This window comes from Anas platyrhynchos, chromosome 9 (assembly GCF_047663525.1).
Source record: "Anas platyrhynchos isolate ZD024472 breed Pekin duck chromosome 9, IASCAAS_PekinDuck_T2T, whole genome shotgun sequence".
Taxonomy (NCBI): Eukaryota; Metazoa; Chordata; class Aves; order Anseriformes; family Anatidae; genus Anas; species Anas platyrhynchos.
In genome coordinates, this window is record NC_092595.1 from 15313963 (window position 1) to 15341555 (window position 27593).

Genomic DNA, 27593 nt, shown 5'->3' on the forward strand with positions numbered 1-27593 from the left:
GACCCAAATATAGGGGGCTCCCTCTGGACATCAGAAAGCCCTTGGGGACTGTGCGGGTGACAATGAATGAGTAGGAAGAATGTGACCTGAAAGTGACGGTCAGGGAGAGAAGGGGTTGTTCAGAGAAATGCCCTGAAACAGCAGCCCTGTGGCCAGCTGCTGGGAGAAGCGTGGGTAGAAGAGGATGCAAGAGAAGTGGGGAAATAAGAAGGAAAAGAGCGAGAGCGAAACCAAACTCAGCTACAATCGGCCCTGAGCACACCAGGCCCAGAGTACACTCAACACCTTGAGCTCCAGCGCAGTGCAGCAGCGATGCGGGAGTCCCACGGCCAGCTCCAGGAAAGCGCGGTACCAACGCTGAGCTGCGATGTCGGGCCAGCGACCTCCCAGCGGAGCCACGTGCTTCAGCTGCATGCTCAATGATACAATAGAAAACGCCTCTGAAGCCCTGGCCCGCTGGTGCATTTCCTTAGCTCGCTGGAATTTCCGTTTCGTTCTTCCTCTCCCAGGCTCTTACCGAAAAACGGTGTCACCGCGCGCGTCCCCTGGGCGGGCTCTGGAGGGAGGCCAGCCTCGTGGTCCCTCTGTCGTGCTCCCCGCGGGCGCCAGGTTCGGCTCGCCCGTTTATTAATCACCCAAGGCGACTGCCGATCCAGGGAGAAGATTTACAAGGCGGGCAGGAAGTTCTTGTTTTTACAGGAGTGCCTCAAACACACGCACGCAGTAGGAAAAGCAAACATTCCAGGCATACCGAGGGATCCGCGGGATAAAAATTCCCCAAGCAGCCCGGATTAAGATACTCGCGGCACATGGAAACGCTAAAACCCGGACTCAAGGATTTAATTGTCTGATTTAGCAGGCAGCCCCTGAGCCTGCTCGGTGGAACAACCTGAATTTAACGGGAAAAGCCCCTGTGGAGGGACAAGGAGGGGGGCAGCGGAGGTGCCCTTGCTGCAATAAAGGTCAGGGCAGGCCCCCACCGCTCGCCCAGCTCTGTGTGGACACCACAGCCTTGTGGCAGAGCTCAGCGTGAGCTTTCCAACAGGTTTTCTCCTTCGCAGCTGAGGCAGGGCTCACTCCGAATCAGTGCAATGATCCAGGCTTGGAGAGCAGCGTCCATTGCTCCAGGCCAACACACGTTACCTCCCCCAAAGCCCTGTGAAGGTGATCTCAGCCTCACGACACCTTCTGAAGATGAACGACACCTCCTGAATTGTTGTTGGGGTCGGATGAGGGCAGAATCAGGTCCCACTGGTGGCTCCCATGGGATAATCCATCTCCTGGGCTGCCTGCCCAGCTCCACCACCAGCTGGGCCCCAAGTGCTGCCACCTGACAAACTCACCAGCAGCAATATTTTGTCATGTGTGAGTTTGCAAAGGAACCTAAGGAAAGGCAGGAGGCAAAGTTTCTCTGCAGGAAAAGTAGCCCAAATTATGTGCTTCCCCTTTCTCTTTTGCACTTCCTTTGTCAAAGGATCTGTGCAACGAATTCGAGGTGATGCCCTTAGTCCTGATGACATGTTGGGCAATAACCTGAACTTCCTGAAGGGCTTTGTGTCTCTCTGGGTGAAGAGGAGGAAGAAGGACTGCAGGGCAAGAAAGTGAGACAGGTCAAGAACCTTTGTTGGCTGGAAACGTCCTGGAAGCTGCTGGAAGAGCTGCGGAGGGGAACGATAAGGGATTAAGTCATGAGCTGAAAGGGAGAGTTAAAGACAAGCACACGTGTAAGGACATCCTCGAATAAAATCCACTTTTGCACACTCAGCAAGTCGCCCCCCATGCACAAAGCAGAAAAGGATTGCCCTGCGTGTTTATCCCACATTGCAGCCCACCTGTGGGCATGAGCAGTGCAAAAACTTGCCGCTGCTCCCCTCCTGCAGCCCAGCAAGGATGCTCTGGGTGAATTATTGGGACTCTGCATCTCAGCAAATCCTCTGAGCACTTTTGTTCTTTACCTCCTCTCTTCCCTGCCTCCGTTCATCACCAGCCAACGGCAGCAGCAGTCCGGGAGACCTTTTGCTGCTGGCGCATGGTTTGGATGCAAACACATCCTTCAGAAGTGGATTCTGTCCTGCAACTGCAGTTGGCTTTAATGTGGCTCTGCATTTCTTCTGCTGCTGTATGTGCCTGCATCTGCACCCTTCCACTTTGCCCATGACTTTAACTGGGCTTCCCCATGGTTTTCCCAGCAGGATCCTCCTAACACCAAGCACAAGCTTGGCCATTCACATCCACACTGCACAGCACGTGCTTCAATTCGCTGCAGGCTTTGTGCTGCACAGGAGCAGGGGCTGTGGCTGCAGATGTGAGAAATCACCATACAAGCTGCATTTTCCACAAACAGCTCCCGGTGTACGCTCAATCACGTCTGCAGATTTTACTCAGATCGGTTGTCGTTTCTGATTCCGTAAATCCTCGCTCCCAGCCGAGCCCAGGCGGCCGCAGCAGGGCTGGGGCTGAGCCGTCCCCGTGCTACACCACAAGCCAGCTGCATTTAGCAAACTTAATGTGGCATTACGGAGACGTGAGTCATCATCGCTGGGGCTGTTTTCACAGAGGCTCGCAGCGCAGCTCTGCGCCGCAGTGTTTTTGTTTGCCTCTGACCGTAAAAGCCTGACACACACAGCTCACACCGTGATAACAACACCTGGCCCACCAGCCACAACCCCGGCTCGTTAGGAAAGGTAAATAAAATCACACCTCGCAGCCAGACAGCCACGACACACTGCTCGGAAGGCGGTGCTGGGGTGAGAGGAGCCCCATGGGGTGACAGGAGCCTCATGGGGTGACAGGAGCCCCATGGTGTCCCCTCCCTGCAGCTCACCGTGCTGTTGGGCTGTCTCGGAGCCGTCACCACCCCCAGATATCACCTGGGAGACGCAAGGGGTGCAGGTGGTGTCGGGGGAATATATGAACAAGGGGATTTCCAGATGGGGAAGCTGGCTGGGAAGCTCTGGGCATTTTTCACCCTGCCTTCCCCTACACTTAGGCAATGTTAACCACCTTCCCTGAAGGCACTGCGGGATGGGCAGAGAAAGTCCTAAGGCCGCCGCGCCGCTGGCACTGGGGCCACACACTGATCTCCTCGCTCACTGCACAGGCTGGGGTCTGGCTCTTTGGCCTCAGCTGTGAGTGTGGCACCTCACAGCATGAGTGCTGCCCTTCCACGAGCTGCCTCACCCCAGGAGGACGATGGTGGAGAGATGAGATCAGATGTAGACTGCTCATCGGTCATCGTACACGAGGTTACCCACCCAGACACACCAGGGATGTGGGCACTCGGGTGAATACACCCTGCTGGCTACGATGAGCTACAAAGGCGCATTGCTGGACAGAAACGGGCTCAGATTTATTCCTGTCCCGAGCAGGAAACTGGAAGGGATAATACAGAATTAAGCTGTGAAGTTAACCTTCAGCTATGTAAATTATAGGGAATGAAAAAATGCAGCCAATGTGAAAGAGTATTATAAATGCACCTTAACTACAGGCACTGCATTATGAAGAGTAATCTTGCTGAGCTGGGGCAGTGGAAAACAGCAAGCAAGTTTCAGCCTCAGAGCTATGCGGGGTGAAAAATAAGGCATTTTTCCAACCACATCTGCTGTCACTCACCATCTCACTTGATAGCGACTGTATAAAAAAGGGCTGACCAGCTAAACACATATTAGTCATCAGGTAGCTATGTTGACAAATTGAATCATATTCAGTGGGATTATACCCAAGGCAAAGAATTTGGAAGCTTAGCAAACCAAGCAATGTGAAAGCTCTGGCAAGCGCACGTTGCCGAGACTCGTACTGCTGGTTTGGGAGCGCTGTGCTCCAAACCCACGCGCCAAGCCCCTCCTCTTCACGACTCGGAACCAATATTTGCACAAAGTTAAGTGAAAGCATGGGCGCTGACAGCAAGATCGGCTGGACGGCCGGGGTTTTATCAGGGTTGTTTTCGTAGGGCACAAGGTCCAGAGCCAAAGAACGGCAACGACGTAGATCGTGGCCACGGAGATCACCTGCGGCCCGCTGGCTTCGGAGCAGGGGTGTGGCAGGGGGAATGAGGAAGCACCTTTTTGGCAAACAGCTTTTTGGTACAGTGCTATGCCACCTGGACATCATCCTGAACACACGTGGAACAATGATTTTAATGACAGATTAAGTGTACTACACTTCACACAGCTAAAATTAGGCATGTCCCTAAAATCACTATTCATTCCTCTATCCCCCAAATTAACTTCTCAATGGAATCACCCTGTTATCATACCAGTTTGAAACACGCTGCTTTAGCAGCCAGATCCACGAACTACATTGCTTCCACGCTGATGCTGCTCCGAAGGTAGGGACTTTGGGTAATGCACAACTGCTGAGCCTGGATTCTGGAATTACATGCATTTGCTACCGGGATCAGAGATGGGGCACAAGTAACCCCTGTGTATTTAAATGGCCAGTAACAGGATTCTGGATGTACATGCATCAGATGCCATAATTCTGAGTCATTACACACCAATGTACTGAGCAAGAAGCTCACAGGCATTGTAAAGAATTAAGTCATGAAGTTAACCATCAGCTTAAATTACAGGGATTGAGAAATGCAGCCAATGTAGAACTGACCTGTAAAGAAACTGCATGTGTTATGATATACGACCTCTTGCAATCTAGCTATTGTTTTATTTGGAAAAAAAACAAAACATGGAAGTGAATCAGGGAGCAGTTGAGGGAGACTGGGGACATGGAAAGGCTTCCGAATGAAAAGAAGGCAGGAGAGCTGGTATGGAATAGAAACCTGCAGATGCAGGAATGCCCAAAGAGAGGGCACCTGCTTCCATCAAATTCAGAGAAGAAACAGTCTGCCAGGTCCTGGTGAAGGTAGGGGCGGCACTCAGTGGCTCAGGACAGTCACAGCTGTATGCTGAACTCACAAACCTGGCTGATAAAAGCACTTTGGAAGCCACATCTGTGTGTACTCCTGTGTGTAGCCCCTGTGTACTCCTTCTCAACCTTCACACAGTTTGGCTAGCTTGCAAAGTTCAGTATTGAAAAAATATAGGGAAGAAAGACAAGTTTGCCACATGTGAAGGGAAGAAGACAAGTGTATTTTATGCAAGGTGCAACCAGACACCCAACTCCAAGAAGAAAGATTGCTGTCTGGTGGCATCAATTTAATGAGATTCTATTTGTTTGTTCATGTTTTAAAGATTGTGATGATCTTTCTACCAAACACCAGGTAAAAAAAAGAATTACATCATGAAACTCCACATTAACTGTCCTCATATGTCTGGGACAAAACCTTCAGGCTGTGCAGGTTTATTTGGAGGGTTGGTGAGTCCCGCAGTCACACCAACCCTGCTGTTACTGCCAGGCGCTTTACCAGCACACTCAAAACCATTAATGCTGGCATTTTGTGAAGGATTAAAATCATTGGCCTTGCATTATTCTGGTGAGGATAAGGAAGTGGTGATATCAGGAGACACAGAGAAGCTTGCTTAAAATAGCAAACAGAATTCCTGAGAAGATTCCCCATGTTTATCTGGACACTAAGCATTAGCCTGCAGAGGGGAAATGGCAGCGGGGGTGGAAACAGCAGAGGGGGTAACCATGCCTTCTGGAGGAATCCTGCAGCCCTGAGGCCGAGTCCAGCTTCCCATGGACATTCACCTATGCCAGGACCTCATGCCTGCATGGTGGGGGTCCCAGAACAGAAGAGAAGCCTCAGTGCCATCCCTGCTCCCAGCACAGCACCTGCAAGGGGTGCAGGACAAGCTGTGCAAGCCTTATGTCTCAGGCCTCTTCCCTATCCTTCCCCCTTCCCAAGACTCCTAGTTTGTGGTGTGTTGTCTTGTGGCTTCGGTGCCCATGCCCTCTACCTGCACATTTGGCTGTGCACAGTAACGGCAGGCACAGAGTTAAGCTGAGAAAAACCTCGCACCTTTCCTGCCGCAGGAATGCAAACAAACTCCCTGCGCCCCCTCCAGCTCTCTGTTGCAGGATTCAGCTAAAACACGAGGACTGGGAGGAAGGAAAAGCGGCCAAAGAAGCAATTCCCAGCCTCAGGCTCTGCGCAGTGCTGCCGTGCCCTCTGCCGGGCCAGGCTGCCTCTCTGACCACCCTGCCCAAGCCTGCTGCACGCTGCCCTGTGCCCTCACCACCCTGCCCGTACCCTTGCCTGCGTCCTCGCTACCTGCTGCCATACCCCAGCTCGGTGCCCAGGTCCCTGCCACCTCCTTTGGCCAAAGCCCTGAAATCAAAGCGGAGCAGCAATGAGTTTCCTAGAGCAATGAAGACGGTTGTTTTAATTAAAACAAGGCTCTGCCAACCCTCCGACTCCCCGCAGGCAGGGAAAGCACGTCCCACAGAAGTGCCAACCCTGCCCTGGGCATTTCATCGGCCCCAGCTTGCCCTGCAGCTCTGTTCTCCTTGCAACACTGACCTCTCAACAGCCAGCGGTCATTTTGGGGCAAAGATGTTTTGTAATACATAGGCAGCACCACACCAGCCCCTGAAATAACAAATAAATATAAATAAATAAATGAAGTCTGTAACTAATTGATGGCTCTAAAGGCTGAGCACCAGCAGCTCACCTTCCCGGAACTAAAGGTGGGCAAGAGCCTGTTTCTGCACACATCACTTGTTTTGTGAAACTGGAAATAAACCCAATAGCCTCTTGAGTAGGCAGCTGTATTAGGCAAGCCTTCTATTAACCTGAAACGAGATTGCTGTGAGGTGCTGAGCAATGTCCAAAAAGAAAACCTCACCCTGCTCCCACCGGACTGGAGAAGCCCTCTTCACACAAGGGACAGGTCCAAAAGCAGAGATTTCCACCACAGAAGGGGAATGGGCTAAAGTTGTGTCAGGGGAGGTTTAGGTTAGATGTTAGGAAGATCTTCTTTACTGAAAGGGTTGTGAGGCGTTGGGATGGGCTGCCCAGGGAAGTGGTGGTCACCATCCCTGGAGGTCTTTAAAAGACGTTTAGATGCAGAGCTTAGTGATATGATTTAGCGGAGGGCTTGTTAGTGTGAGGTTGGACTGGGTGATCTTGGAGGTCTCTTCCAACCTAGAAGACTCTGTGAATCGCTGTCGGGACAGCAGGCACCGGACCCTCATTGCTCCAACAGGGCAGTGCTTGGCAAGCTCAGGGCTCGCCTCCCCGGACAGGACACAAGGGGTACAGCACCACCCCAAAACACCTCTTTCCAAAACACTTCTTTCAGGCCACGGCAGCTGCGAGAAACCCCTCCGGGCCAGCCGCGCCTGCCGGCGACCTCCCCCCTCCACCCAGCACCGAGCCCTCAGCCCCCTTCCCGCCGGCGGCCGCCCGCCATTTTCTCCCCTCAGGGCGGCCGAGGGCGGCCCGGCGCATGCGCGCAGTTCCGCCGCCGGCGGCCGGGGCCTATGTACCAATGGCTGCTGGCGGCCCTCGGCGCCCTCTTCCCCACCGCCCGCCGCCCCGCGCCGCCCCCGGCCCCGGCCGCGGCCCCGGCCCCGCCGCCGCCTCGCAAGAGGCCGCTCCACAGGTCAGCGAGGCCGGAGCGGGCGCTCCTCAGCCGGGCCGAGGGGTGAGGGGGTGGGAGGAGGGCGGGGGGGGGGGGGCGAAATGGGGGCCCCGGGGGGGTCGGGAGGGTCCCGCGGCTGCTGCTGAGGGGGGACGGGATGGGGCTGGGGGCGGTGAGGGAAGGGAGGCGAGGGAAGGAGGGAGGAGCCGGTACCGGGCGGCTGCGGAAGCTGAGCGGCAGGGAAAGTGGGGCTGAGGATCCGGGGGGGTGCCGGGGGGCGGTGTGTGCCCGCAGCCGGTCACCGAGAGGCAGGGGGGGGCCCTGAGGTGTTCGCTGGGAGGCAGGGGTGTTCGCCAAAAGGCAGAAGGGTTCCCTGAAATAGTCGCTAAAAGGCCAAAGGTGTGTGCTCCCTGAGGTGCTCAATGCCAAAGGTGTTCCCTGAGATGTTAACTGAAAGGTAGAGGTATTCCCCTAAAAGGCAAAAGGATTCCCTGAAATAATCGCTAAAAGACCCAAGTATTCCCTGAAATAGTTGCTAAAATGCCAAAGGTGTGTGTTCCCTGAGGTACTTGCTAAATGCCAAAGGTGTTCCCTGAGATGTTAACTGAAAGGCAGAGGTATACCCTTAAAAGACACGAGTATTCCCTGAAATAGTTGCTAAAAGACCCGAGTATTCCCTGAAATATTCACTAAAAGGCAAAAGTATTCCCTGAAATAGTCGCTAAAACGCCAAAGGTGTTCCCAGCTCCCACGTGCAAGGCTCTCCGAGGGAAGCCAGGCAGGTGCTCCCTGTTACAACCCGAGCAATGTGCCCGGCTGCAAGCTCGGTGTGACAGCTTTAGCAGACACGTCCCAAACCCCTGAGCCACACCACGTGCAGCCCACATGGCAGGGGAAGCAGGGAGTTAACACCAAAGCTGCCTTCTCCGTGATGTCTGGCACTCGGTGTTATCCCACAGTAGAAAGGTGAAAAATTGTGGGTACAGGTGGTGAAACCCGTGGGGAGAGTGGTTAAAAAGTAGCTGCTCTTACAGCGTATCGCCAAAGTACGGTGTGCAAAGATTTGGGGGAGTCAGCCTGTGAAAGGTTGAATTTTTACAATTTTAAATTATACACTGTAGCGAGCTGTCCTGGACACTGGCGCAGGAGGAGTTTCTCGTAGCTTCTTTCTTTCCCTGTAGTTAGTCGCCAAGGAGGCGAGTAAAATGTGGGCACAGATGGGTGCTGTCACCTCCAGGGCATGGCGAAGGACGTGAGCGCATCTTTCCATGGAGAGCAGGCTCAAATGACTTCTGCTTTCTGGCGCCCCTCTTTCAGCTTGTTTCAGGTGTTGCTCAACACCCTCTGTACTCACCTGTTTCCCCCAGGCCCTTGGCAAAGCCTCCGGTGTGGTGACACAGACACAGCGTAACCTCCTCGTGGGTTGTGCAGTCCTGTTGCAGGCAGGTAGCTGAGCACAGATCTGCCTTTTTTTTTTTTTTTTTTTCCCCTCACTCCTGTCTTTTGCCTGTTCGTGTTCCCTGGCCTCGCCTACTTCAGGACATCAACGATTTCCCAACCTTCTGAATCATCAACAGAGAATTCCTTTTTCCATGTGCTCAAGCTGTGTTTGGTAAAGGAAAAAGGACAAAACCAGTCTCGCAGGTGTTGGGTGCTCTTCTAAAAGTGGAGAAAGATGCACTCTCATTTGAAACCAGTAACCATCAGCACAGGAAGGTGTTTAACCCATGGTTGTCTCAGAAGGTAGCCGTGAGGAGGTGGCATTATGCTTTATCTCTGGAGAGGACCGATGCTGGAAAGATTTCACTGAAGACCACTTCAGAATGAATGTGGTCTTGATAAAAACTGAACAGGAAGACAGATATTCTTGCTTTCTTCAGTTTTACCTTCTGGAATATCAAATATGCTGAGTAAGAATGTATTTTTTTAGGAATGCTTTGCATTTAACACCTACCCCCCATTTTTCTGCCTGACTTTAATAGCATAGCAGTGACAAATACCCTCCGTACTGTAGGAAAGGTGCAGGTAAGGATAAGAACTCATTTTTGTGCTCCTGCTGCAGAAGGAAAGCAGTCCAGAAGTGATGCAATCAGCAGGGTTTGGGAGCATAACAGTTGAAAAGAAATTCTTGTATCTGAGAAGGATCACAGCATCTTTCGTAGAACCCTCACCATGTATCAGGGTGGTTTTGGAATCGAATAAGGGGGGAAAAAAAAAAAAAAAGGCACAACCTTTGCTATCTGTTCTCAAAGTTTAAAAAAAAAAAAAAAGGCAGCTAGACTTTATCTTTGTATCAACTGATATAATACTTTAACTAATGCTTAGTAAGGAAGGGTGCAGCTAAGAATGATTTAAAGAACTAGTTCACGAGCACTGATTTAGCAGTAAGTTATTTATGTGGGTGTTCACGAGTTGCTTTTCCACCTTTTATTTCCTGTCCTAATTAAACTTTTATTTCTCTGCAGCTCGGTGTAGCGCACTCAGATGGCTTAGTAATCGTTGGCATGTTGCTTTCCTTGAGGAAAGAGGATATGCAATATATGTAAAGCTTATTACATATTAACTGAAGAATTTTTTGTTGTTAGTGACAGACAGAAAACACGAATTGAATGTGAGAAAGAGCCCTAATGTGCTGGAGGGGGAGAATTAACTGTCTGTGAGTGCTCTGCTGAGTCGGAGCAGTGGGGGGCGTTGGTGAGGTGCTGCAGTAGCAGCAGCCGCGTGTTCCTGTCTGAGATGATCCCAGAGATGCTTGGAGGGGAGACTTTTGGGATATGGAAATAAATTTTGGAAGCGTGGGCCCTGCAGAGGGAACTCAGTCTCTCAGAAGCTCATCTGTGCTTGCAAAACACTGTTCTGTGTGTTTTTTCCTCAGCGCTCAGCCACCTCTGGAAGATCCTGACCAGACTCGACCAAAAAAGCAAAAAACAGGTATTGCACATTACCCATGTAATTAATACGCCTGGTTTTTCTTAGGTTTCATGTACCTTAGAAAACTCTGGCTTTTGTACTTCAGCGTGATTCCCAAAACTGTGGCTTTTCGAGCCGTTCTCTTGGATGTGACCGTCTGTGCAGCCAGTGGCCTGAGGGTGTATGGTGGGGCCTAGCCCTATATGCGATGTTATCTGTGCTGATGGTGGCAGGGTACAGGGCTTCTGCTGCCAGCAGGAGATACCCCAGGTCTCTTTGGCCCATCCACATCAGCAGAGAGCATTTGGCATCGAAGCTGTGTGCCCCCTCCTGCCTGGGTTTGTGATGCTGTACCTCTGACAGCTCAGAAGAGCTGTGTTTCTCCCAAAAAAACACTTAAGATCTGGGGTGTGAAGGAAGGTAACTCTAAACTGGTGCAGGCAGAGAAAAGTGGCATTTCTGAGTGACGTGAGTTTGGAAGAAAAAAAAAAAGTTGAACTGAAACCAGAAGTGGGTTCAGTCTGAATCTGAAAAGTTTGGCATGCGAATGTTTAAAAGATAAATGAGAGCTGAGTAAGGAAGGGTGAAGAAGCAGCAGAGGGTTGGCATGGGAGAGGACAGCAGAGACAGAGAAGTGTTCTCTTCAGTGAGACTTCCTCGGACACCCCCTCTGCAGATTTTATGGGTAAGATTACAGAGCTGCATGCAGCCATTTTGTTACCTCAATGCCAGCTGCTTTGGTCATGATTCGAGATCAAAGCTTCCCTTTTTCAGTCACATAAAAGAGGGAGAAATTGATGCTCTTTAGGCTGTGGGACATTTCCTAGCATACACTTTATGGGGAGACATGGGGCTTCCTACTCACTGCTTGGCCAGCAGTGCTGCCCCTCATCTAATGGTAGGGGCTGCTGAACAGGTCGCATGCTTTCCTGATACCATTTATTCTCTAACACAGCCCCCTGTCAGACAGTCCTGGCTTGTTTATGTTTGGGGGCACTGTCTGAGGGGTTGTGTGTCCCTGCTTCAATAATACTCAGGAGTCTTTGCTAAGTTTGGTTTCTAGACCTCAGCAAACAGCTCCTCCAGTAGTCAAGAGCAACATGTAATAAACTGCAATGCTACATGCATGTGTGGAGAGGGTGAGGGAGAGAAATTGCTCCATGTGCTGCTTCCCTGGAAAAAGGGAGTGCTCCCAAAAGCAGGGTGTTCTGGTAGACCTGGCTGGCAGATCTGTGGGTTAGTCGCTGAGCTCGGCTCTGCAGAACTGCCTCTGGAGCCACCTATTACAAAACTCACCTCCAGCTCTGTTGGCAGAAAAACCTGTAACTAGCAATGAGTTCTGCTGTGGTAGGTGTCATTAAGGATTTCTGGTCACACAAAAACCTGATTTCCCTTTTCAGTTGTGTTCTTACACGGCCTGTCTTTGTTTTTTAGGTTGCGCCACCTCTGAGCCTACAGAGAAAGTTGAAGAAGTTTCTGCTGTGGCGAAGGTGCCGGCTGAAGCAACAAACGAGCACTGGAAAGCTTCAGTCAGCAATGCAGCTCCAATCACAGAGCCCACAGAAGAGGTTAGAACAGAATTTGAAAGTAGGTAGTTATGATATTGGGTGAATCTGTGTGAGATGAAAGGAAGGAGCTTCTCTGCCTGATGCATCTTGAAGCTGGGCCTGCCCTGAGCCTGTAAAGCAGTAGGTCCTTCTTTTCCATTGATAGAAGGCAGCTCTTGTTCTTGTGTGCTGGTTTTGCCTTATTCAAGTCTGCATGTGCGTTTCTAGCACTTGGAACTGGGGAGCTACACTTCTGCTGTCTCCCAGATATTTCACAGGTACTCAAATCTACAGTCTGTGTGTTTGCAAGCTGTTACTCTTTTTCTCAAGCTTGTAGATAAGGAATCAAAATACATCACCTTGCAAGAAAAACTATGTAGTTGGTCCAGGTAAACATCATTCTGCTAAATTCATTATCCACGAGAGGATTCCCGTAGGACACAGGTTCTGTAACAGTGACTCATTAACAGCTGCACTCCGTTGTTTGGTTCAAAGGTGTGATGTTGCCTTTCTTATTGCCCCACTAGGGTAAGAGAGGAATAGGAAGCTGTCATGTTCTACCTATTTGTTCTTGAGAGAGTCATTAACTCTTACAAAGTGTATTTTTCAAGGACAAGACTATTGCTTTTCAGAACAGTTAGGAGCTGACTGAGGAGAACTTGATGTTAGGCTCATGTTGTTTTACATCGCTGTGTATATGAGTATTAAAAATCAGCGAGCTTGTCAGAGATCCTGCAAATATTTGCATTCTGCTGCAATCTGAACCAGCATATCATGATCCCTGAGTCATAACAGAGCTGCCTAGATTTCAGGAACATTGTGTTTGCTTGGATTTGTATTCAACTTATACTCACTATGATACTTGTGTGTTTTTATTTAAGACTCAGTCCACTTCGTCTGACCCTTTGTCTAAAAGACCAGCAAGTTCTGCGCTAGAAGTAGAAATGCTACAGATTGGTAAGGCCATCAGGTTACCAACTCATTTCTTTTTCATCCTACATTGTGTGTGTACTCTGTGACTCAGCACAAGGCTTATGAACAGGTTACAGGCACAATATCTAGGTAACATAAGGGATACTTACATAGGAGCTTTGCTTCTTCCCTGTATCCTTGCATTGCTTCTGGTTTGGGGCCAGACATTTGTCTTGTCATCTCAGCGTTAGTTCAAGAGCTGCCTGGAATGCAGTTCTCTACTTCTGACACGGCCACCGTTAGCTTGCCAGAAGTAAATTGTTTAAAACACTTAATTTTTAGGTAGTAGATCCCAGTAGCCCTTTTTTATTTCAGGTTTAGGCTAACGGTAGTTTGTGTGCACAAATTTCTGTAGGTGTGAATATGGAAATCTGATCTTATTGTTAATAATGTAACATAATGCAAATAACGTTATGATGCAAGAGAGAAAAATGAAAATAATTTGTTTGGTGAAGTTCTTCACTGTAAACTGATAAAACTTCAGTTTCTTCTTATAGTTACATCGTTAACTTGTGCTCTCCTCATAGATAAAATGCCTTGTGGAACCAACGCTTGCTTGAATAATGAAACACTATCCCTTTCTCACAAGACAATTCCCTGTTTGAGGTAAAAATCCTTCGGTTTCTTTGACATCACTTAAAAACTTGCTGTCTTTCACTTTCTTTGTTGAACGTTCTGGGTGTTGTCAAACACTTGTATCTTTGTCCATGTAGTAATAGTTTTCCAAGCTATTCTGGAACTCCAAGCTGCTGTACTGTAGGGAGGTCTCCATCTGCTTTTTTTCCCAACCAGTTTTAAACCTTTCTAAATCAAAAAAGGTTTAAATCAAAAAAGGCGAAGAGAGATGATCTTTCTTCTCTGCACTGCCCTGGTGAGGCCATACCTGGAGTGCTGTGTCCAGGTCTGGGCTCTCCAGCATAAGAAAGATGTGGGCTTAAGGGAGCAGGTTCAGCAGAGGTGATGAAGGGAGTGAAGCATATGAGGAGAGGTGAAGGGAGCTGGGAACATGCAGCCCGGGGAAGGTTCAGAGGAATCTCATCAGTGTGCATAAACATCTGATGGAGGGAATAAAGAAGAGCGAGCTGGGCTTTTCTCAGTGTTGCCCACTGACAGGTGGCAGTGGGCGCAAACTGAAAAGCAGGGAATTCCATCTGAACATAAGTAAGCACTTGCTGTACTGTGAGAGTGACTCAGCACTGGCACATGATGCCCAGAGAAGAGAGCCAGGGGAGTCTGTGTCCTTGGACACGCTCAAAACCCAACGGGGCACGGTCTTGAGCAACCTGCTTTGGGTTGCCTCTGCTTGAGTGGAGAGGTAGATGAGATGATCTCTAGAAGTCTCTCACCAGAACAATTTTGTGAGGAAAGCAGCTACACTTCTATGCCAGTGTGCTAGCTTTTGGAAGAGTTGAGGGTTTGATGGTAACGTACCTGTGTGGTTCTCGAGTCTTCTGTGTTGACTCAGGGCTTGGACTGCCTTGGAAATGACCCTGAGAATGGGCGCTGCACTTGTGCTGCATCTGAGTCCAGATCAATCAGCATTGTATATTCAAAGCAGTTGTTCTCACTTCCTACTTTACTGACTTCCTATCTTACTTCTCCATATTTTCCCATTAAGTGGTTGAAGACAGCAGGTCTCCATCTGAAAATAATAAACATTTCGTGTCTGTCTTCATCATCATCAATGCACATGCTTACAAAACAGTTGGTGGTGGTGCTTGAATCAGAGGTGCTTTTCTGAATATTGTCTTGATGCTATTTCTTTTGCCATTGGTATTTTTAGCACTAGCAGGAATGGCAACCACCATGTCAAAACTACTCCAGAAGACACCGTAACACTCAGGCCACCCATTAAGGAGCACACTACGCCAGAGTCTGCAACTTCAGAAGTCAGCAAAATGGGGAGGCCTTTTTGTACTGTGGAAGAGGTGCGTTGGGTGAGAAAGCTGGCTTTTGAAATAACACAATTCAGTAGTCACATCAGAGCTATGACAACACTGAAGTGACAGTTTGTAACATTCCCTGCAGTGGATATAGTTAATGAAGGAATGCTTCTGAAAATCAGTGCGTGATGTTTTATTTGCTTTTCTGCGTATCAAGTGTTGTAAGTGGAAGTACTGCCCTGTCACTTAGCATATCATCGTTGCAGGGTTGTTTTACTATTTGTCCTTACCCCAGCTCAACAGCTATCTTTACATAGCAGCTTTATAAGGATGATGTAGGCAAAAAAACCCACACAGTTGCTGATAATTCTTTCTTGAAGGGCTAAGAGGTCCTTCCCTGTCCTTTTCTTCCAATATCTGAAGCAACTATTGGAAAATATGTGATAAACCTATCTTACACTGGAGGAGATCTTAAACTGAACTACTGGAGAAGCAGGCTATGACAAGCGGAGGAATATGATTAAGATACCGTGGAGACTCATAGCACACAGTCATTATGCATATTGACAGGAATGCCTATTAGCCTGAATTCTTATGCAAGAAGTGTAGACCACAGCTAGAGAGAAGAGGCCCACGTTTGAGGAAACAGTTGCAGAAGGAATTTTGAGATTGTAGTGGGATGCAAGTTCTTATCGCAGGATAGGAAAAAAATGAAGGTGTAGGAATTTCTGCTAAAATAAACTTGAATTCTGTGCCAGTGTTATGAGAACAACCTGTGCAGTCTGCACTAAATTCAGATTACACGTATTTGCTTCGTACGGGGTTCTGATCTCATCTTTTTTTTCCCCTTCTATTCTGCTAGGATGTTCTGAGAGGCGAAAAGGAGAAATACAAACAGCTCTTGAAACTAGTAAAGGAAAAATATCCTAGAAGCCGCTCTATCTCACAGCCGACAAGCTTCTGCAAGTAATTATAGGAAAAATAAGTATTAACTTTTTGGTGGTAATGTTGTAGCTTTTGTACATGGGTAAGTGGAGGGGAAAATCATATTTTGTACTCTTAAGGTTGTGGAGATTGTCCCAGAGCAGGTACTGGAGTAAAGTAATTTTGAAAAGGCCATGACGCACTCTTCCCTCCCTGCCTTTACCTTCCCCCAGTAAAGCATGAACATTCTGTGAAGGCACGTTCTGAAGGTGAAGATTCCTTAGTTGTTAGGGGTTTGTTTCTCTTTTTGATAGCCCTTTCTTGTATTTCTGTTAAGAAAGGTAGTGCCTAGTTCTAGTGCTGGCAGTGCAATTTATCATAAAAATCCATAGGAGTGGTTATTTTGTAACACTATTAAAAAGAATTTATCTTCTCATTCACAATAGTCAACTTCTTCCTTGGTCAGTAGACGTATTTTATCTGAGAATGTGAAATGTAACCTAAACACAGGGAATACTAGGTCTTTCTCTGTTCCTTCCTACCTCCTCCAGCGCTTCTCATACAAATCATAGGAAATTTTCTCTTTGCAATACACTAAAATGACGAAATCTTAGTCTTGTGTATGGAACGCCTGTTCTTAAAGCAACCTGCAAGAGGGAACTTGCATGTAATTCTGATTCATATATACTAACGATGAGTATGTTTGATATGTCTGTAACTGTACCAAGAGGTTGCATAAAATCAACTACACCAGGGAAAACACAAAAATAATAGAAGCTATTATCTTAGTGGAATAGCTACACTTCAAAGCTGTGAGGGACTAATTGTAAAATGCTGATGCCAAAAGGGTGCTAAAATTCCATTGTGCCTTTCTACACAGAAAGACAGTAGGAAGTGCTGTGTTTTCTTGCCTTTTTTTTTTTTTAATGCATTGAAACATAGATTGTTACTGAGGCTTAGAAAAATCCCCGTCTCTGGTTGTTCACAGCTAGAAGACACCTGAACACAAGTCTTGAGATCAGAACAGCATGGCCTGTTTAAACATTCTGGTGCATGAAAACGATACGGAAATCAGTATTTCATATAATTCTTGGTGCGCCATCGGTAGCTTTTTAGGGTGGATCAAGATTCTGCTTTTGGCATCTAATCTCCTGATCATTGATTATTGTGGTTTGGCTCATATGTCAGAGCAGACCTGAAGGATGTGAAGCAGATTCCTTTCAGGTGATGCTAAATCAAAGAGCATTCCTCCAGAGTGCATCTAGTGTGCTCCTGCTGATAATGAGCATGTAGTCCCTGAGGTCCAAGTAGAGCAGATCCTAAGTAAAATGTCCCAGAAATTTCTGTTGTGGACATTATTCACATGGTGAACATAATCTTTATTAAATAAATTGAACAGAATTGGTCAAGGACTATTAAAACGAATGCTGTCTTGTCCTGTAAAATACAATATCCTCCTCAGATGTTTGTGCAATGTGTAAAGATTTTTTTTTTTTAAAGTAAAGCTCCTTTTTTTTTTTTTTTTTTTTTTTTTTTGCTGGTGAAGGGGTAAAGGAATCAATTGTTGTGACTTACTAGTCTCTCTTGAAATTCTGAAGTGGCAGAAAATGTGACTCCTGTGTCACCAGTATGTATGAGTTGAAAATAGCCAAGATTTTGAATGTAAACTGCCTTTTAGTGAAAATGTCTCTTAGGTTCTGTTGTAAAACTAATGCAAGAGACAGGATGACCCTGTTAATGGATTAAACAGCCTAATTGTACCTAAAACAGTTTCTATTGCTTTACCTGTGGTCTCCAACTCTAGTGTAGATAGTTGTGTATGAATAAGCTTTATCCTTTCTGGTGAATTGGTGTGTATTGATAACACATACTGCCTATACAGACATTCTGATTCTTCTCTGGTATTTTCTGCTGCACCAAAAGTGTTCAGGCTTACTCCAAGGAACCAGTGATGGCTGCAAGTCACCTGGATGAACAAAAACGTGGAGGAGATGTCTGTCAATATATGACACTAAGAACCAGTGAGTATCCCCCGTGATTCGTATCTGTTCTGTTTTGCAGCTAGATCTCGAATCAAAATAGGGTTTTTCCTTAAGTCTCGAAGGCATAGTCTACGTTAAGAAGAGTTGTCAGTGCTGGTGTATTGTTAAGGTGTGTCTGTGTGTAAGGAAATCTAAGTCAGACAGCGTGTTTAAGCTACTATAGCTTACCTCGGTTCTTAGAATGAAACGACCTGTCTCTGGAAGGAAAGAGGAAAGGAAAGGAAAGGGAAAGCAGGAACAAAACCATGGGTAGTTATTGGCTGAAATGGCTTTGTAAGTGGAAAAAGTTTAAAACTGTACTTCAAAGCCATTACTGTACTAGGGATGTTCTTGGCTGCAGAAGTAACTGCACTAGGCATGGGAAGTCTGTGGTTTCTGACCATACCTTCAGCTTGCTGAAGATAGATAACTAGGGTCACCTTCACTAGCTGTCTCCTGCAGAATGGGCTGGTGAATCTGGTTTGCTGACAGGCTATTTTCTTGTATACCAGCAATGTGTTATAATACTGCGTTTTAATGTGTATATGTTTAATTTTGTTCCAGTTAATTTTTTTTCCTGTTCATTATTTAAGTAGTACTTCATTAGTGCTCCTTTTTACGTACCTGGCTTCATTATGCAGTCACATGGGTTGTGAATTTCTGACCAGGTGCTAGAATTTGGGGAAAGCTTGTTTTGAGGTGAAAAATGACAAGCTATACTTCTGAGTTATTTTCTTCATCTTATTTTTGAAAGAAAAAAAATAAAATATTAGTAAAGGGTGCAGTCCAGGACATAAAACTTAGCAAATCCCTTGCTTCAATCCTCATACACTTGCCCATGATATTCAGCAGGCCTGTTTGCCCGAGTTTAAACTTCATAACCTTGTGGTCATTTATTAGAGGCTTTGTCTTATCACTCATAAACTGATAGCCATGTTCATCTGATTGTAATTAAAAGCTGACTTCTTGTCTTTCTGTTACTGCTTTTCTGTGCAGATAGCAAACGTGCAGACAGCTGCAGCACACACTGGTCTCCAAGAAGCGATATAATCAGGTAAAGTCACGGTTCTTGCTTGGTTTTGCTCTGTGTGTGTATCTGTGTCATCCTCTGGTAGTGGCCAGAAGGAGAAAAATCATATTTATCATCCCAGTGTGGAATGGGAGTAGCTACCTTTTGGCTCTGGAATTCCTTGCCAGCCAGTTCCATCTCAGCTACAGCCTTGCTGTGTAACAAGCAGGGGTTGTGCTGGTGTGGTGCAGAGTCCTTTGCTGTGGCAAGCAAGCTATCTGAGGGTAACAGTGGTGGCAGTACCAAGTCGTCCTTTGCTTTGCAAGGAATCAGTTTTCACTTGTGTGTTCCTTTCTGACAAACCATTAATGAGCTGCCATTTCATTTTGTTCACTTTGAAACTAGGGTCCAAAAACGTGTGAGAATGAGAACTTGCAAAGCCTGGTGGGACTGAGGCAGTTTTTGTGACGTGCAGGATGCCTTTGGTTTGAATATGAGACTAAAAAGGAAGCATGCAGTTGGGTTATCCACCTGTTTGGGAGGGACTTTGACCAGTGGGCTTCTGCATTAACCATCTGAGCTGGCAACAGTACGAGCTCAGATGGCTTTGTGTTGTTGAAGGAAACGTGGTATTGGTTGCAGTAAGTACACCGAGTGGGAGAGGTTTTTTATGGCAGTCTGGTTTGTGTGGCACATGTCTTTTTGCAGTGACCTTCCCTTAAACAAGAGGGGACAAAGTGTAGATGGGAGCAGAAAAATGTAGTTGTAGCAATTCTTGTAGCTTGTCCTGACCCTGTTCTCCCTGCTTTAACCCATAACGATATATTTAGCTGTGCAGCCCTGTTCCAGTGCTGAAGTTGTCTGTGATTCCTCTAAGCTCAAGGAGAGAGAGAAGGAAATAAAATAAGTGATAGTGTTTGATGAGTTCAAGTAAAGGGAACATTTTCCTGCCTTTTTTGCAGATATAGCTACTAACTGAAGTCATTCAGCAGGGCTTGTGATATCTACTCTTACCATGATGGATTGAATGTCTTTAAAGCACAATGAGTGGGGGATACCATTAGAGTCTGTTGTAGGTCTCCCCCCAGATGAGGAGATCTATGGTGACAATGTAAATTCTTGTTTTTGAAGAAGGGACACGTGGACAGCTTTCTTGTCTGTGTATTTGCTTGCTCCTCAGAGTCTGCATCATTTTAATGATAATCCTCTACAACTGGGGATAGTCACTCTCATGACTAGTGCATGAAAGGCAAGTAAAACAGTTCTAGCTGTCCTGTTCTTAATTCAGTGTTCTGGTCTTAGTTTCAGTAAACTAACTATATTTGGCTGCAAGGGTAGTTGCAGATGTTCATGTTATACCTTGCAGAGTAACACCTAGCTTTCAGTATCGATCATCAGTAGAGCACAAAGCCCTTCATAGAGGAGGTGCTGGTTGCTTTCCTGTTTTCCAAATAACAAAGCTGATAAGCAAAAGGAGTCTTGCACGTGTCAATGGAAGAAAATTTAAGCTCCCACTCCTGCTACAAGAGAAAATTGCTGGAAGCTGAGGCAATGTCATCTCATGTTCATGTATACTAGTGAGGCTCTAGTCTGAATCAACCTTGAAAAAGCATTCCTTAACTAGAAGATGGATTAAGAATTATGTGGCACAATACTGATACAACCTGCTTCTCTTTCTGTCTCTCCTTGCAGATACTACACACCAGCAGAAAATTCTCATGAACAGGGAAGACCAGTGAAACAAGCCAGTTCAGGGGTAAGCTTGTGTTATTCATTATTTCACTTTTAAAGAAAATGTGGCTACTTGCAATCCTAAATTTTTGCAGTCTTTCCTTACATATATTACTGAGCGAGTAATGTATTCATCCAAGTTGTTTTTCCCAGGGAAAGCAGGAACATGATTTGATGAATGGTGCTATAACAAAGGGTTTTCTGCTGCCACTAGTTTTGTTTCTGGACTATTAGGAGCATATCACACTATACTGTTTTTACTCTTCCCCTTTTATCTGTTGGTTAAAGCTTCAGAACCACTAGGGCACAAACTTAGTTGACCTACAGTGCTGGACTGCAGTATCTTTAGTCTTCTCCTGTTTTGTGAGATAGGAGTTGCATCTCTTTGGCTTTAATCTCTGGTCAGGACTAAGAAATACTAATCTCAGTCTCAACTTGATACCTACACACAGAGGTTTTGCTGAGCTTCTCAATGCTACTTCAAGCCAAATTAACTTTCTGGCTGTCTTGCCCCAATTTAATTTTGTGTAGGTGCATGGCATTGGTGCACGGCTTGAATGCAGTCATCCATAAAAAGTAACTTTGGAGTTTGCTGGTTGGATGTGTGTACAAAATACCCTTCCAGTTTTATACATGAGCAAGGCATTCTGCCTTACTCCCTAGCAAACAAATTTGTGTTTCCTTGCTTGCCTGACTTCCTTTTTTTTCTAACAGAGACAGTGTGGAGCTGAAATCTCAGAAGAGGTGTCATTTCGATTGCGTTTGGCACCTGTTTTGTCCAGAAGGCCATCTGCCCTTGATGTGGAAGAAAAGAAATTCCCAAGATCAGAAAAAAGAGTAGAACACTTTTCTCCACTCACAGAGGTACTTTTCCTGTCAGTCTTGTTCGAAGCAGAAAGCTGTGAAACATACACAAGTAACTCCGTGTTTTTTTTTTCTTTTTCCAAGTGGTTCTTCAGCTGTTTTTAAAGTCTTAAGAATTTAGATTTAACCAATTACTGAGTGTCTGAAGCTGTGACCTCACAGAGCAAGGGTCAGCAGTAAAGTTGGTTTTAAGGCTTTAATATAGTCCACACATTCCTTTGGTTGTGTTAACAGAAGTCCCATGCACCGTTATGTTATCAGGACAAAAATTGGTCCAGGTTTAAGAATGGTCTTGTAGAGCAGTGCTGACTGTGCATCTGTTTGCTAACCTGATTTGTAACAGTTGCATTGGCTCTGCCTCTGAACATGTCATACCACAGCGATAAAGAGTGTGCTGTTGCTGATCCTGAGTGTTGCATTGCTCGTGAGGGACCTAAGCATCTAGTGTACATCCTCAGGATCCCACACTGGCCGTGTCAGCACTCTATATAACAGTGCACAGGAGTTAACCCTGTTTATCAGGGCATGGTTGTTCCAGTTCCCCTACTTCAGTGAATTTTGGCTGCTTTTATTCTTTGGAGTTGTGGTTCTGATGATCTAAATGAGCACCTCCTTTTTGGCCAGTTGACAAATGACTAGAAAAGGGCTAGCAAATCTAGAGTTTACAAGCTGTGCAGAATGATGCTCAGTATGAGGCAAAATTTGTGTTTTTTTTTTTTTCATTTCGCTAGCCCAGATTCAGCCAAGAAGGAGATGCAGATCAAAGATCTTGCAGATCAGAGATCTTCGTACTAACAAGCCTAGTGGTTTATTTGCATCTGTTAAGCAGACTTAGATGGAAATATCGGTGCTACAGCCAATTATATAGACAACCCAGACTCATTGCAGGACTCCAGCGTAGCTACCTCAGTTCCCTTTGAAGCTCCCCACCTTCAAGTTCTTTTAGGCTCCTGACTTACCTGCTTAGGTATGGAGAATGCCTGCTGTAGCTGGCTTAAACCCCAGCGTTGCAAAGGGTTTAAGCATCATGCAGGGAAAGGTGTTTGCTGTACTGCTGTCTTTCACCCGTTTTTCTGAATTTGCTAGCCAAACTGGTGTAGTTTTATACCAGCTTCCTTTGTGAAAACAAACAGAAACAAATCCAGACTCTAAAGCACAAAGTCAGGACTCTGAAACAAGAAAAAAAATACAGTCCTATTGCTAACTTAACAAAAATCTGGTTAAGGCACTGATACTCTGCTCTGAAACACTATTGCTATTACCAAGGTCAAGGGCTACTCTGTCATAGAATCACAGAATGGATAGAATCATAGATTTGGCACAGAATCATAGAATGTCACCTGAGTCTTACTTGACAGACCTCGTTTCAGCTGAAAGCTGCTCACAAGTTGGTGTGCTCACGAGTCCTTTCCCATTTAACTGCTCATTTCAGGCCATGGAGAGAGAGGTCACTGCTGCGTTTGGCAAAGGCAAGCCAGACGAGATCATGAGCAGTGCCTTCAAACTGAAGGTCACCCGTGAGGACATCCACACACTGAAGAACCTTCACTGGCTAAATGATGAGGTAAAACTAACTGCAGCATGGTGATGTTCTAGTTCGGGATATATTTAAAAATATGTGTACGGAAGTCTTCTTTTCAAAGTCATTTGAGGACCCTCACTGGAGAGCTTAGAAATATCTGTAGAGTTCTTCTTTTAGGTATTTAAGGGCCTTCTGTTTCTAGAAGCTCCTTTATTTCTTGTATTATGCAGTTTCCAGGAGTTAGTCTATGTTACTGGAGTGTGTGCTAGGTATTACACTGCAGAGGTAAGTCAAGTACAAAATTTTCAGAATTAAAACTGAAAGCTGACACTGCATTTTCTTAGGTATCTGTTTGCTTAAGGGTGGCTAACACAAAAACATTGCTGTGTTTTTCATTTGGTAAAGCAGTGTCTTATTTTACGTCTTGTGTTTATTCTTTATCATATAGATCATTAATTTCTACATGAATCTTCTGGTGGAAAGAAATAAAAAAGAAGGCTATCCAGCAGCCTATGCTTTTAGTACTTTTTTCTATCCCAAACTTATTTCTGGGGGCTACAAAGCAGTAAGAAGATGGACCAGAGGTGTGGATCTCTTCAAGCAGGACCTCATCATAGTCCCAATTCACTTGACAGTGCACTGGGCACTAGTGGTGAGTCAAGCTAGCTTTTTTTTTTCTTAATTGAAGAATTAAATGGGGAAAGGAAAAAAGCAAGCAAGAAAAATCATTTAGGATTTGTTCTGTCAGCAGCACATGGTCATGCTGTGTCTCACAGTCACCTTTTAATAACAGGTCATAGATATCAGAAGGAAAACCATCACGTACTTCGACTCAGTGGCACAAAAAGGGGACAAGATTTGTGAAACATTATTGTAAGTAACTGCTCGGTCAATGCTTTTATGTTGTAAACTCTGAGAAGGTTTTTAGGTTTTTGTATTTGTAATATCACTGGAAATACCTAACTTTTTTGTAGGTCAGGAATACAAATCTTTCCAGTGGACTTTATGTAAATTATACTTGAATTGTGACATTGGCTACTTACCTAGTCTCACATCGCCCCCTCCATCCAGGGCCCTGGGTGCCTGGGTTCTTCCACCTTCCCAGTGTACGTGTGGACAAAGAATCACCATCAAATGTGATAGCCCTGTGGCACAAATGTACTGACTTTGGCCCAGCTTTACCAATTAGTAACATTGACGAGTGGGAAGAACTGCAGAAACACCTAACAAACTATGAAAGGAAACGCAATGTCCATGGGAGGCATTACAGACTTCCAAGAGCTTTTTAACTCCCTCTTGAGCCTTATTCTTTGCAAACTTTCAAATTACTGCAGCTCTGTGCTGTTAGTGTCCTACGGCATATTCACTCCTACTTGTGTTCAACAATATAAATACTTTTACTCTTTATTGCTTAGCTCCTTTATTCTTTCTTCCCTTAGGATGTTTTTTTCCTCCACTTGTAGTGTTCCACCTTTTTACTGTGGTGAGCTGTGTGACATGCTCCTTCTCATATTTTTTTTTATACTTCTTCTGCTCTGGCTTGGTGTTTTGAACAAAGCCACTGCATTTCCCTTCAGCTTACCCCATCAGACCGCCCTTGTGCCCTGACTGTGTGTTACTCATATTTCTGACATTCTCATCTTGACATGCTCATTCAAGACAGATGTCTTGTAGCAAGCATTTCCAGATGTACTGGCATGGCATAAGTCTCAAACATAGTGGGCATGGTTTTTCATATGTGTAGATTTGGGTTGTAACTGTTGTGTAAGCCAGCATCCTTAGATGTCTTCACCACTGGTGCAGAAGCAGCACCACCCCTTAGTCCAACAGCCTTGTCGATGGAGAGCAGGAGAGCAGCTCATGGAGCCAAACCAAGTGTTGCATTAGTCCAGTACTCTCCTGAGCAGCAGATAACAGCAAATGCCTGGGAAAGTGTAAGAACGGGCCTGTATAGAGCAGGGTTTTTTTCCTTCCAGAAGCTGGAAATCTAGAGATCAATAGATTTGTACTTGTTCTTCCAGAGGTGTACCCAGCATGTGGGGTTTAGGCATGCTGTGGAATTAGGATTCCTTGCTTGCTTTTTCTGTTTGCTTGAGATAACATGTGATTGCCTTATTTTTATTTTTTTTAAACCCTTACTAAGTAGTAAGCTTATGCTTCTATGGAAGTCTCTTGGAATCATTGGTGTCATTCCTGACCAGTAACTGTTAGCTCACAGTCTTTCACTGTGTGATTAAGATTTGGGTTTTTCCTCCAAATGTCTTATATCGGGGCGGTGAAGACTTTCTGATGTTTTAATGTCCTGCCATCCAGCTTTCTGTGATCCTTCACCATTTCCTTTTGTTGGCATAAAATACAGAGATGAAGAGTGGTGTTTTGTTTTGTTTCAAACAGCCGGTACCTGCAAGAAGAAAGCCAGGAAAAACGAAATTTGGAGCTATCATTTTCGGAGTGGATTCTTCACAGCATGGAGTCGCATGTATGTGAGAACTACTTGGATTTGAAGTGTGAACCGTAACTCCTCATCATGAAGGTCTTAAACTCTTTCTTAATAAGTCTAAGCCTTTAGAGAGCATCCATAAGCATCTCATGTTCTTCAGGTATCATCTTGGGCTGCAGGGATGAAATTTAAGGCAATGCCTCTCCTTGCTGGCTGAATACATTCTATTTTAATTAGTGTACCAATTACAGTGAAGCTGGCTTTGCCTCTTTCAGAAGTCACATTTCAGAATCTCTTTAACTGTTGTCAGAGAACACCGGCTTCTAAAAGTGGCTTGAGATTTGAGGTGATTTTTCTCCTTTGGAGTGCAAATTCTGGCATATGACAAAGCAAAGGGTTGAGGTAATGTTTCTTTACGTATTAGTAGTAAAAAGCAGTATCTAAAAACTCAGTTTAAGAGACAAGATACCGTTGTGTTGGGTGTAGTGCGAACCTTGAGACACCTTGCAGGGTGGACTTGCTGCTATTCCTTATCAGCCTGCCAAGAATTTGGATTATAACATACAAAAAAGGAAGCAGAGGAGGGTGATGTGTGGTGAATTGGGTGTTTTCCTTGTGTCCAGTAAATGCCCTTAGGTTCACAGGTGTCTGGTTAACACACTGGCAGTGCTGGGTAATGTGCTACCTCCAAATTGCTTTTCTTTTAAGATAGAAGAAAACTCTCCACCTTCTTTGCGTTCATTAGGAAATCCCTCAGCAATTGAATGGAAGTGACTGCGGGGTTTTTATATGCAAATACGCAGATTACATCTCCAGAGACAAACCCATGACCTTCACACAGGTGAGCAAAGGTCATAAACGATTCCTGATTTCTTGCACAAATAGAAGAGCTGGGGAAGTTGCACATCTGTTAATTGTGTCTGGGGCAGGGGCAGAGGCTTTGTACCTTTCTCCATTTTGGGGGTGTAGTGTAAGGGCTGGCACTACAAAGCTGCCTCAGCAGGGTGGAGGTGTGTGTGCTCCTTCCTTACCTCTGGTATCTGCTTCATAGCCAAACTGATGAAATTCCTCCTGGGCAAGGTACCGCAGCCAATGGGCTTGTAACATCTGGCCTTTGTATCTCTTGGAGAAGTGGGTTTAATTCCTTGGCCAGTTAAAACAGTCGTTATTTTCCGATGCAGTGGTCTTTTGTTAAAGAGCTTGTACGCTGTTATTTAGCCAAGTAAATCTGTTTTTATTGGGTTGTCATGTCTCGTACCCACTTAGGTGCTGGGTGGATTAGAGGCATGTTGTACCCAAAGTGGCTGTGTTGACAGTGAATGGTTGGACCAGATGATCTTTGGAGGTCTTTTCCAGCCTTTATGATTCTATGAATGAACTTCACGTGAAAGAATCAGCTGGGTGTTTATACATATCCTCTGCCTTTTCCTACCGTGACTTTGTATTTAATGGATATTTTTTTTCTTTTCAGAATCACATGCCTTACTTCCGGAGGAAGATGGTGTGGGAAATAATCCATCAGCAGCTGCTGTGAGACATGCACTATTCGAGTAACACTGTGATCACCTTGGGGTGACTAACTTTTATTTTAATTACTTTTGTAATGCCTTATTTAAAAAGGCAGCAGGCACACAAATTTTCCTCTTTAGGCTATGAAGTAGCGGTTATTTTTTTCTTGATTTTGGAGACAGTAACTCTCTTTGAAATTAGCTAATGCACGTTGTGTGCAAGTCAGAAAATTTGCTGTGACCTCGCCAGGGGAGCGGCTAAGAACAAAGGCTGTGAACCTCTGTCACTGGGGTGGAAGGCTCACACCTTGCAGCACACGTGGCTGCGTTATGGACAAATGGGACTCTTGAGCATGGTGGTAACTGTTGTGTTAGTCCAACTGATCTCCCCCAGGACAATGTGCATGGCTACTGTTTCTTCAAGGAGAGCTTTCTTCTGTTTCTGGAATATCTATGATCTACTTGATTCCTAAAACTGGATTTGTGATGACCATAGAAAAAAAAAAAGAAGTATTTACAATCTTTTGATTTGTAACAAATCCGTAGTGAAGCCCCTGTAGTTGGGGTGGTTTTGTTTTTGTTTTGTCTCCAGAGAATTATCTAATGTGAAGAGAGAGGTATTTATTTCTTTTCTTTATTAAAATAAATATGTAACTTATATAAAGAGCCTTTCTGGAAAGAAACTCTACTTGGTAATGAAATAGTGATATATTTTTTTTCCTGAAGGGGCTGTGAGAATGTCATTCAGCAGGGAGATGAGGAACCAGAACCCCAGTACTCT

At 45.6% G+C, this 27593-nt stretch overlaps 1 protein-coding gene and 1 long non-coding RNA gene across 4 annotated transcripts; one reads left to right on the top strand and one right to left on the bottom strand.

Moving 5' to 3' along the window:
- Window positions 1–5870: 5870 nt before the first annotated feature.
- LOC140003189 (uncharacterized) lies at window positions 5871–7192 on the bottom strand. The gene is made up of 2 exons (XR_011811389.1): window positions 6570–7192; window positions 5871–6487 (listed from the first exon to the last, which is right to left on the bottom strand). It is a non-coding gene; the product is annotated as an uncharacterized lncRNA (long non-coding RNA).
- A 150-nt stretch (window positions 7193–7342) lies between these two features.
- Window positions 7343–27478, top strand: SENP2 (SUMO specific peptidase 2). 3 transcript variants are annotated; one of them, XR_005267914.2, is made up of 17 exons: window positions 7343–7502; window positions 10357–10412; window positions 11826–11959; window positions 12820–12895; window positions 13438–13516; window positions 14694–14838; window positions 15656–15759; window positions 17641–17738; window positions 18735–18792; window positions 20440–20503; window positions 21193–21342; window positions 22775–22906; window positions 23313–23516; window positions 23658–23737; window positions 25259–25343; window positions 26013–26145; window positions 26776–27478. XR_005267914.2 is itself a non-coding variant. In XM_027463958.3 (17 exons), the coding sequence occupies exons 1-17, from the start codon at window positions 7381–7383 to the stop codon at window positions 26836–26838; spliced, it is 1746 nt and encodes a 581-aa protein (XP_027319759.3). In that variant the 5' UTR covers window positions 7343–7380; the 3' UTR covers window positions 26839–27478. The 3 variants fall into 3 exon arrangements, 1 of the variants encoding a protein (XP_027319759.3); XR_005267915.2 differs by having other exon boundaries at window positions 25259–25397; window positions 26050–26145; window positions 26776–26790; XM_027463958.3 differs by having other exon boundaries at window positions 26050–26145.
- The last annotated feature ends 115 nt before the right edge of the window (window positions 27479–27593 follow it).